Source organism: Cucumis melo, chromosome 4 (genome assembly GCF_025177605.1).
Source record: "Cucumis melo cultivar AY chromosome 4, USDA_Cmelo_AY_1.0, whole genome shotgun sequence".
Classification (NCBI taxonomy): Eukaryota; Viridiplantae; Streptophyta; class Magnoliopsida; order Cucurbitales; family Cucurbitaceae; genus Cucumis; species Cucumis melo.
The window spans coordinates 880,832-892,684 of record NC_066860.1 but is presented as its reverse complement, the minus strand read 5'-3'; the positions used below and the strand labels follow the sequence as shown (position 1 = coordinate 892,684).

The following is an 11,853-nucleotide window of genomic DNA, read 5'->3' as shown; positions in this document are numbered from 1 at the left end:
AAGAGGATGTCGAAGATGACTTGTGGGCAGTTTTGTTCTCAGGACTTTGCAAAAATGCAAAATATTTAGACAAGCAGCAAAGCTTTGATGGAGGACTAGAAAACAATCAAACTAGATTGATTAAGACTTAACACTCCACTCAATAGATTGAATATGATGGTTTGGAGGTTGTCAAACACCTCAGTATAGGAGTTTTCTTTTTTCGAAAATTGGGATGCTTATTGCGATCATTCTTTTAACGGGAACTACTATTAATATGTTGTATTTTTGTCATATCCCAGTAGAGGAGAATAAAAATGTTTATGCTATTGCAATAGGCTTGATTAACTTGATTTACAGGTTTAATCTTATAAAATTTATCCTTTTAAATACCGTGTAATATCATAAGAAATGTCCTTCCAAGATTAACAAGAGTGCAAAAATTATGGAAAAAAAAGTGTTTCTTGTTGGAGAAAATACTACTTGTAAGGACAAAACGACGAGAAGATGATATGGATTTGGGTTTGGAGTTGGAATTGAATAAGGTTGAAACCATTTGCCAGACAGCCCAAATTGAAATTAGCATCAAATCAAGGCAGCGACTTCCATTCTTCGAACCATAATCAAGCTTCTTCTTCCATGGCTACCTTCACATTTACTCCCCATATTGGAGGTAGGCTCCCAACCCCATCTCTCTCAGTTTCATCATCATCATCATCATCATCATCATCTTCTTCTTCTTCTTCAAAACGAAAACCCAAATTCAATTCCATTACAACCACAAGAGTCTCCCTTCAAGCTTCCACACCTTCACTTTCTGACCCCTTTGTTCTTCAACTAGCCGAAACTCTCGAAGACTCACTCTCTTCTTCTTCTTCTTCATCGCCTTTTCCTCTTCAGAAACTCAGAGAATCTTCCGCGGAGAATCTTCTTTCTACCCCATGGCCCTCTCGTAGAGATGAGCCCTTTCGTTTCACTGATGTTTCTTTCATTAAGCAGTCCCAAATCCACCCAATCTCTAATCCACCGCAGTTTTCTGAGTTACCTAGCATCCCTTTAGAAACCCAGTTCGCCAATGTTGTAATTGTTGATGGTCATTTCGTCAATTCTGTTTCCAATTTGACTGAATTGCCAAATGGGGTTTACGTTGGTAGCTTTATTGACCTTCCTTCTGAGAGTGTTGGGAAGAGGGTGTCTGAGTTTGTTGATGGGAAGTTCGCGGGGGACTTGTTTTGGTCCATTAATGGCGTTGGAGCTCCAGATTTGACTGTGGTGTATGTTCCTGCTGGGTGTAAGGTAGAGAATCCAATCCATTTTAGGTATTATTCTGTCGACGGGGGCGATGAGGGGTCGAAGGAATTGGCTGTTTCGAATCCCAGAGTGTTGGTTTTGGTGGAAAATGGAGGGGAGATTGAAATCATTGAGGAGTTTTTGAGTGGGGATGGGGGTAAGTCCTATTGGTCAAATCCTGTTTTGGAGGTAGTCATTGGAAGTGGAGGAAAGGTTAAACATTCGTATATTCAGAATCAGTCTTTAAATGCTGCACATATCAAATGGACTTCTGTTCAGCAGGTACTCTCTTTTTCCATTATTCAAATTTGTTGGTAGTTCTGTAAACCTGTTTCTGGCTGCTCTACACTTTACATTATGCTAATGTCTTATTCTCATGTTGGGAATGTGACCAAACATGAGAAAGAGAGGACCTGCTAGATAAGATTAATGACATATAAGTGACTACAACTATCCATTGGTACGAGGTCTTCTTGTTGGAATGAAAAAAAATCCCTTCTGAGTTTGTACCTAAAGTGGGCATTATCATACCATTGTGGAGATACGTGAAGGATTGATGTCCATAACATCTCATCCATCCAAGATTTTAAGTTAAACTTAGTTTGGTGCCTTTTTAGTGTTTGGTTTTTAGAAATAAAGCTTACGAAGTCTTTCCTTGTTCCGTTGTCATTGTTGTTGGAATTTGGTAAAGATTAAAATCTTTTTCGAAAGATGAGAACATATAAAAAAACTGTGGGAAAGCACATCACAATTTTCGGAAACCAAGCTAAGGGTCTCCAAAGCTTTAAGCCCTTTAGGTAACTTCATTGGTAATTGATTTGAAATATGAAGAAAATCAGGTGGATAAGATATATACTTCCCTCTTTTTACAACCTGTTTTGATAACCTTCCCAATGTTGAGTTCACTTTGATGTTCCTGTGTAGGTTTTTCTTTTGGAAACATCTATTAGAAATAACCTATGCTCATATCCAGTGTCAACCAGTAATTATAGCACTATTTTATCGAAGATGTAGGTCTTTCAATTGTATTAGTTGGTGTTGTGCTTCCCCTTGTGTGAATAAATTTTAGACTTCTTTCAAGCTAGCAACTTTTGGGTCTAGAATGTAACATTCAGTCTAGAGCTAGTTGCTTTTGAGTCTTAGGCCTCTTCCTTCTTTCAAGCTAGCAACTCATTTCATCTCATTACTGCCTTGATCCTTGGTGTGTAGGTGGTGGTTTTAATATCACTTGTTGGTTAAATTAGAGATTTCTTCTCGGAAGGGTAACAAAAGGAATGGGCAAATTTAACAATTTTATCAATGCTGCTGGTTTGGCTAGAATTTTCTTTATCTGATGGCAGTTTTAGTTGGTCCAGAGAAGGAAATTCGAACTCATACTCCCTTGTTGATGGGCTCTTAATCTCTAAGGAACGAGACTCACTATTTGAAAATTCTTGAGTCACTAGAAAAGCAAGAGTTTTCTTTGATCACTTTCCCCTACTTTTAGAGGCAGGTGCGGTTGGGTTTTGGGACCTTCTCCTTTTCGGTTTTGCAACAGCTGGTTATTAAATTTTAATTGCTGCACAGTTATAAAAAACACCACCAAGGCCGATCATTCTGATGACTGGGTCGACTTTCTTATAAGCTCCAAACTTCAAAAGCTAAAAAAAAAATATCAAAGCTTGGTTTGCAGATTTTGAGGCTGAAAGGAAAAGAAAAGTGTTAGGCCTTCTTTCAGATCTTTCTTCCCAATAGGTGGATATTCGGCTTTCAATCAAAGATGACCTAATGAATTTATATCCATCAGAGGAGAGGAATTTGATCCTAACATGCAAATGCTAATTGGGCAAAACTTTCAGATTTACAAAATTCTATGCTATTTGCTTCTTTCTGTAGTGATGAAATCAAACAAGCCTTGAATTCTCTTGGTAAGAATAAAGCCCAAGCCCACAGTTGAGTTTTTCTTAGAATTTTGGCCATTTTTCAGCACCGTTTTTCAGAAATTTTTTGAAGAGTTTCATTTGACTGGCCAGCGAAATGCTTGTTTGAAAGAGAACTTTATTTGCCTCATCCCAAAGGAGGACTCTTTATTTGTTAAAGACTTCAGACTAATAAGGCTTACCACGTCAATGTATAAAATCATCACCGAAGTACCTCATCAGCTTCTGAGACCACCTCTTTCCTTCATTTTGTTCACTTTGTTTGGCAAGTAGTGAAGATTTACAGCATCTATTCTTCATGGCTCATTCTCCCGTTCCTGTTGGTTGAGATATATGCTCATATTTTGGTTTGCAAGGGATCTTTGGATGCTCTTTTTGCAAAAACACTCATCAAGTGCTGGTTGGTCCTTCATTGTCATCTAAATCTCAAATTTTATGGTCCAATGCAGTTAAATCTCTTCTGTTAGAATTATGGTTTGAACGTAATCAGGGTGTATTCCATGACAAATCATTAGTATGGTCAGATCCGACTTCTATCTTCATGATGGTGTTCTCTTTCTAAAGCTTTTGTTAATTATTATTCCATTCGGGACATCTGCTTGAACTAGAATAATGCTTTTATCCATGCGAATTAGTTATTGCATTACTCTCTTTGTATCTTCTCTATCAGGACATCTTGTATTTTTTTTTAGCATTAGACTCTTTCCATCATATCGATGAAAAGTTTTATTTACTTGAGGGTTTAGCATGATACACAAATAATTATATGAAATTATTGTAGGAATCGACCAGTGCCTACGAGCTTGTGGAGATTAGCACTGGTGGAAGATTGAGTCGTCACAATGTCCATATCCAGCAGTTAGGACCAGAGACTACAACAGAGTTATCAACACTGCATTTATCAATTGGCAATCAAACACAAGATCTACACAGCAGCCTAGTACTTGACCATCCAAGAGGATATTCTCGACAACTTCATAAATGTATTGTCGCTAATCCCCAAGGACAAGCTGTATTCGACGGTAATGTAAAAGTCAATAGGTACGTCACAAAAAATCTGCCAATGGATATGCCAAAGAAAAGATGAAATTCTTTCTTGAAGTGATATTTGTGTAACTTTCACACAATTAAAAATTTTCTTATGGTAGGATGCATACGTTGTCTTCTTAATCAATTATGGCTAAACTTTAGTTTCAGAGATGACTTCCTTTTTGTCGTTGTTTATCATGTTCGATTTTTGTACTTCACGTCACTCTTTTCATTCTAATTTTGCTAATTATATGATCACGTTGATCAAATTTCTCATTGCTTTAAGAACTCAAATTTCCCAGATATGCACAGCAAACGGATGCAGGACAATTAACAAGAAGTCTTCTTCTAGAACCTCGAGCGACTGTGAATGTGAAACCTAATCTTCAAATCATTGCTGACGATGTCAAGTGTTCGCATGGAGCTGCTATAAGCGACTTGGAAGAAACGCAACTCTTCTATTTCCAGGCTCGTGGCATAGACTTAGAGACAGCGAGGAAGGCTCTAATATTTTCTTTTGGAGCCGAGGTGATCGAACGTCTGCCTTTCCCATCAGTTCGAAAGAGAGTTGAGAATCATATAAAAGAGTTGTTGAACCCCAAGCTAGAAAGATCCTAACATGGACCATGGGGGAATTAATGTAAGCCTTGAGAATCAAAGCACTTTTAGCTTCAAGAAAGCGTTATGATGGGAATTTCTCTTCCATTTGATTCCCCTAATAAAGAGAGGGAAGTTTTGAAATTGTGACCCAATTATTGTTGTAATGTATTTTTTGTAACTTAAACTTGTTTTTTGGTTGTAAAAAATTACATGGCTGTTAAGAGATCAGCTCCTCAATATCATATGCTTTCTTCAATCCTCATGGGGCACTTTGTAGTTCATATAAAAGTTCATGTTGCATTCTTCTTATCGAACAAATTAATTAGGACTATATAGTAAATAGACTTTGGTGGTGCCATTTTTAAAAATTTTATATTCGTTTTCTATCAAATCTCCATTTTCTTGATTTTTTTTTAAAATCGTAATGGAATAAATATATTAACAAATTGTTAAGACACGTTAGATGTGTAAAGGTCAAAATTTTGAACAAACAACATTTTTTTTCAAATTCAACAATTAAAGGCTTAGAACTTGAAACCATTAATCGATAATATATGTTTTAACTAGTTAAGTTATTATTTGATAATGTTAATAATTCTCTGAGAAAGGAGGATATGACATATGAAGTTGTTAGCAATAATACCAATATTTTTCTATTTTCTTTTGAAATTTTGGTAGGGTTATTGGATAAATGCACACTTTTTTAGACTAGAGTGATTCAATTTTTAAAAATATATTTTGGAACACTAGAACAAAGTTCAATAAAAAAAAAAAAAAAAAAATTGCTCACACCCACATCGGAAGTTTAAGAAGATAGATGATTCTTTATATCCATTATTGGCAACGAGAAATTTCGTGTTCGATTAAAGGAGAGATGGTTGGCATCTCCCCTGACAGGGTCGGGAACAGCCTTCGGGCTTCCCTGTTAACACATACGGTTAAGGCTACCCACCTCTCGAAGGTGGATCTAACCCAATTTTTTTCTTTTCTTCTTTTTTCTTTTTTCTTCTTTTATCTTTGCCTTCCGAGAGTATGGCGAAGAGGGTGCCTGTGTTTGTTGATGGGAAGTTCGTGAAGGATTTGTTTTGGTCTATTTATGGCGCTAAAGCTCCAGCTTTTTATGTTCCTGCTAGATTATCCAATCCATTTTAGTTATCTTTTCTATCAACGTGGGAGTGGAGAGTTCAAAGGAAATGGCTGTTCGAATCCTAGATCGTTGGTTTCGGTGGAAAATGGAGCGGAGATTCAAATCATTGAGAAGTTTTTGAGTGGGGATGGGGGTAATTCCTATTGGGCAAATCTAAATCTTGTTTTGGAGTTAGTTATTGGAAGTGGAGGTGAGGTTAAACATTCTTATATTCCGAATCAGTCTTTAAATGCTTCACATATCAAATGGACTTCTGTTCTGCAGGTACTCTCCTTTTCGGTTATTTAATTTTGTTGGTAGTTTTGGTGACCTGTTTCTGGCTGCTCTACACCTTCATTATGCTCATATGTTTATCTCATGTTGGGAATGTGACCAAACATGAAAAAGAGAGTACCTGCCGGATAAGATTAACTGTATATTAGTGAGGACAACTAGATTTTAAGTTAAGCCTAGTTTGGTACCGTTTTAGTCTTTGGTTCTTAGAAGTAAAGCTTATAAACTCCCTTCTGCCTATGAGATTCTTTGTTTTGTTATTGTTGTTTTAGGAATTTGGAAAGAATTCAAATCTTTTTGGGAAGATGAAAACATATGTGAGAAAATAAACATAATTTTCAAAAACCAAAGTTATGTTGACAGTAGATATTGAAATCAGGAGTGTAAGGTGTGTATTTTCCATTTTTTACTACCTGTCTTGAGAACCTTCCCAATGTAGGATTCACTTTGATGGTTTATGTGGATTTTTCTTTTGGAAGCATCTTTTTGAAGTAACTATGGAAATCAAGTGCAAACCAGTTGTCATAGTACAATTTTGTTGAAGATACAGGTCTTTCAATTGTTTTAGTTGTTTTTCCTCCCCATATGTAAAAGGTTCTAGTACTTCTTTTAAGCTAGAAACTTATGGGTCTAAGCTAGCTTGAAAGAATTCCTAGAGCTTATGGATCTAAGCTGCAAGCTAGCAGCTTGTGGGGCTGGTTTTTGTTCGTTATTGTATTCTTTCGATATAAAACTCTTACTAAATTAACTCTAACATTTTAATTCTCACGTATTTTTCTAACTCTCGTAAATTAATTTACATTTAATTTATTTATTTAAAACATGTTTAATTTTCAACAAGGAAGTGACTTTTTCATAAAAGAAAAAGATAGCTAACAGCTTATGGGACTAGTTAGTATGTCACGCACGGTCTCGGACTAGTAGCTTATGAGTCATAGGCCTCTTCCTTCTTTCAGGCTAAGGCTGATGTTGCCTGTTTCCTGTTGGACTCTCCCATTGGAAAATTCTCAATTAAATTTGAAGATTGAGTCCCTGGATAATCATAATCTCCTGTCATTAAGATAAGAGACTCTTTGTTGGTAGATGATTTTGCAAATTCTATTGATACAAGTAGAATTGAGGAAGTTTTATCTGAAGAAGGTCTCAAGGAGGAGGCTGCCTGTTTTGGCACCAAATCCTTCTTGATGGACATATGTTAATAGTGTTTCGTAATTATAAACTTAGTGTGGATTCTTTTTAAGTGGCTGCGATGATGGTATTATGTATGTGAGTATTTTTTTATACGCCGCTTTAGTAGATTCTTTTGTATTGTCACGTAATGAAGCTTGGTTTATGGGCTTCTTTTATAGTTTATGGTCTGAGAAATAATACGTTATCTGATGTGCATGTTGCTTCGACGTTGTTATGTGCACATTAAGCTGGATCATAGCACTATTTGAACTCCGCTTTGATGTTCATTTGTATGCTTATTAAAAAGGTGAAATCTGTTTAACATGTTCTTTTATAATATGTTAATTAACGTTCATTTTTTACAAATTTGTAGGTTTTCGAAGAATCCATAGACCATGAGATCAAGTCGATTTATGCATGATTAAATTAGGTGACCCAATACATGTATTTAATGTTTTACAATTTATGTATTAAATTCTTGTAAACCTTTACCGACGACAATGTAATTTAAATTTTTATTATCAATATAAAGATCTTTCTAAACATATGTGGGTAATGTTGAATCTCGGATATTAATTTTTTTTTTAACAGCAGAAAAATGTCGAAATAAGTAAACATACGACAATAAAGAAGTGTTGACATATAAGCATTTATTGCACAAAAACGATATTGTGAGAGTACATTTCTTAACAAGAATTATATGTAACGAAAAGTTAACACATGACACAATATAAATGTTGTCAAAAATGAAAAAAGTGACGTAAGTAAATCGATTAGCACAGGAACAATAACATGTTTTTTGTGTCGAATTATAGATAACAGCAACATATTTAGAGTGTCAATGTAAATGCATTATTGACAATATATTAGTGTAGTATACATAATTTGCATCGTTAACTCCCATTTTTCTTGTAGTAGAACTAGAGTTTAGAAGATAAAATACAAATTTTTTAATCTTTTTAAAAAGTTAATCGAACATTAAAGGACGAAATGCTATTTTTTTTTATAGAAAAATCCCCTTATTTTAATGTGAAATAGAGATTAGAGATAAAATGTGAGTATTTTTTCTAAAAAATAATTTTATTTAACATGAACAAGAGATGAAATATATAATATGATTTTTCTTAAATTTTATTTCTTTTTATGGTGAAGTACAAAATCATTTTTTTTAATTTAATGATTTAATTTTGAAATTTCGTGAGATATGCTTTATCCTTTATAAAATTAGATAAGAAAAAAAAATATTCTTCCTCTTTTTTTTTTTTTTTTTTTTTTTTTTTTTTTTTTATAGGATAGAAATAAAATCTGATTTTTTTTTTTATAAAAAATTTCCTCTCAACGTAAATGTAAAATAAAAAAAATGGAACTTTTTTTATTTAATGATCTAACTTTCTTTTACCAATTAGTAAGTAATCTCAACTAAAAATAAGAGACAACCAATGAGAATACAACATCTCCCCCAATAGCTTTTTCTTTTCTTTAATTTTGTAGATAATTAACTTCAATATAATATCATCAGATTAATTAAGATTTAATATGGAGTGTTTTTAAAAATAGAACAAAACACACGAATATTTACACCGAACAATTTTAGAAAACGAAAAAGCTCACAAGCTCACAACGTGAAATAACAAAAATACCCTGCAATTCTCCGTCTGAACAATCTTGTATGCTTGTATCTAATCTAAATGATTTTGTATCAAATCTAAACGACCTATGAACGATAGTGTTCTATCTCTATCTATTTGGGATAGATAACTGATCGTTTAGATATTGGTATATGATCGTGAGAAATGGAGAAGGAAGAAATTCTGGAGAGGAAATAAAGAAATTGGTAAATATTTATATAAATAATTATAATATTTTAAACTGAGAAAAAGAAGTAATAATACGAAGAAATTAATAGTATAAAGAGGAAATGAATAAATCAAGAAGTGAAAAATCGTCCGATTATTTAAGAGCAAATCTATAATTTATAAAAATATTATGTATTTTTTGACTTTATTTATATGGATAGTAAATATCTCGATATTTTGTTATATTTATGAAAATTTATAATTTAGAAAAAACGAGATATTCTCGTTAAACCCCTTTTTTTTTACGATATAGATATTCTCCAACCATATTATGTACATATCATAATCATACTTTCATTCCAATTTTGAAGTTGCTTTGCTTTAGATTTGGAAGTTGTCTAATTTTATTAGTTGACTTGTAGATTTGGGTGACTATTATTTGTCTTGAGTTTACTAATTGTAATTTTTGTAACTTCATTCATTCATTATTTTTATATCCTTAAATTTTGGATCTTGTTTACTTCTTCTTCTTTTACCATCCTTTTGAATTTCATGACTTCATCTAAATTTATTCATTTCAATATTCTTTAGTTCTATATAATTTATGAGATTTGTGTTTTATTTGACAATTTCAATACCTTAAAAAAAATTAATTGCAATATCTTATATATACGCTTATGGGAATTTCCAACTTTGAAATTTACATTGAGGTTGTGAATTTCAAAAAATTCTAAATTTGTAATTTATTTATTTGCTTAATCTATTAACTTGAAACATGAGCAACCATAATTATAAATACACCATTTAAAAAATGCAAAATTTAGGATATATAAATGAGATATATAAAATTAAAAAAAAAAAAACCCTTCAAAAACATATGCATGAAATGAGTAGTAAATCAGTGAATTAATAATTCAATCCTTCTTCCTTTGATCCATTTAACTAAAGAATTAATTGATTCTATGGAAAAAGAAACCATTGAACCCATAATTATTCCCCTAATTAAGTAGACTTAGAAGATTTGTTGGGTGTTCTATACTATAATTAGTCATCACATGTGCACTTAATGTATTCCCATGCAAAATTTAGATTCCCTTTTATGATTTTATATTTTGGTAGATCTAAATAGATTTTTAAGTATATTATTGTCTAGAAACTTCTATTATTCATACATATTGGAAAATTTGAAAATAACAATTGTTTTCATAAATTTTTAAATTTTGTTTTGTTTCTTGTTTGTTCACATTTATAAAATTTTAAAAGCATCAATATATATATATATATATATATATATATATATATATATGTATGTATGTATGTTCACAATACAATGTATCATATCTTAGCCCTCACTCAAGCTTTGTGAAAATAATTATAATTTCTATTTAAATATGTTCTTTACAACACCTTATTTTTAAAAAGAAAAATCTCTTTATCTTTGAACATTAATATTTCTTGATTTGTAGTCTTGTGTTCATTGTTCATTAAGAAAAAGAGGGAAAAAAAAACAGCCAAAAAATGAGGGTTGAACTTTGAATTAGTTTGATAAAATGATGTTAATAATGCCAAGTAGTCCCTCCAAGTGTCATCATCTCCCTATTAACTGACATATATAATATGACATACAAAACTTTGGTAACTCACACTCTCAATGATATATATATATATATATACAATTCAATTCTTTGTATTTTTGTAATTGATTATTATAACCTCTCACATTAAACTACTCTATATACAAACATTTTGTCATTATTAATCAAAATTTCATTTTTCTTTAGTTACATTTATCTCCCATTTTTATGACAACATAATATATCTATATATTTTATTTTCAGAATTTTGAGATTTAATTACAAGTTTAATTCTTATATGTTTGTATCGGTTTAAGTTTTAAAAATTTAACCTCCAAAACTTTGCTCGACTTTGTTAGATAACCATTTGATTTTTAGTTTTTGAAAAATCACTAATTCTACTTTTAAAGTTATTTTATTTTTTTTATCAACGTTTTAAAAAATCAAGCTAGAATTTAAAGACTAAGAAAACTAGTTTTTTTAAGATTTTTTTTTTTGGAATTTGACTAAAATTATATGCCCCGTCATATATATACATAAATACGACACACACATAAATCTGGTATTTAAGGAACATGCAAATCATAGTAAGAAATTAATAGAAAATAAGTTTAGTCTTCACAAATGATAAAAGAGTTTTCAAATGGGACTTCAATTTTGAAATTTTGTTTTGTTTTTTTAGAATTTGGCTAAAAGTTCAACTTTTTCACTAAAAAAAAGAAGAAAAGAAAGTTATGGTATGCAAATGAGAATAAAAAAGTGTTATTTCTAATAACGAAAAACTAAAATTTTATCACCTAAGTCATGGAATTTGACTTTGAATTTGATTTTTTAAATTAAAGTATGGAAAAACATCGTTTTGATATGTACGAGAGTTAGTATGTAATGCCCTAAGTTTAGAAGAAAGACATGAATGAATCGATATCACATCTAAATGAGATGAATTCTGAGCGCATGCATGATAATAACGTTAAGAAAGATTTAAAAGAATTGAAAGTTATTACATAATACGACAACAAGGTGCTCCTTCCTTTTCAGTGACTCAATTCATAAAAATTCCAAAGTTAAGCATGCTA

General features: G+C 31.9%; 2 protein-coding genes and 1 non-coding gene across 3 annotated transcripts; all 3 read left to right on the top strand.

Moving 5' to 3' along the window:
* Nucleotides 1-412: 412 nt before the first annotated feature.
* LOC103503519 (protein ABCI7, chloroplastic-like) lies at nucleotides 413-5,073 on the top strand. Its single transcript, XM_008467726.3, has 3 exons — nucleotides 413-1,551; nucleotides 3,970-4,229; nucleotides 4,520-5,073. Exons 1-3 carry the CDS (start codon nucleotides 619-621, stop codon nucleotides 4,833-4,835), a joined length of 1,509 nt encoding a protein of 502 aa, XP_008465948.2. The 5' UTR covers nucleotides 413-618; the 3' UTR covers nucleotides 4,836-5,073.
* A 587-nt stretch (nucleotides 5,074-5,660) lies between these two features.
* Nucleotides 5,661-7,952, top strand: LOC103503518 (protein ABCI7, chloroplastic-like). The gene is made up of 2 exons (XM_008467725.3): nucleotides 5,661-6,228; nucleotides 7,781-7,952. Exons 1-2 carry the CDS (start codon nucleotides 5,914-5,916, stop codon nucleotides 7,826-7,828), a joined length of 363 nt encoding a protein of 120 aa, XP_008465947.2. The 5' UTR covers nucleotides 5,661-5,913; the 3' UTR covers nucleotides 7,829-7,952.
* On the top strand, nucleotides 5,673-5,800 carry LOC127149150 (U6atac minor spliceosomal RNA). Its single transcript, XR_007820555.1, has one exon. It is a non-coding gene; the product is annotated as a U6atac minor spliceosomal RNA (small nuclear RNA).
* Nucleotides 7,953-11,853: the final 3,901 nt, after the last annotated feature.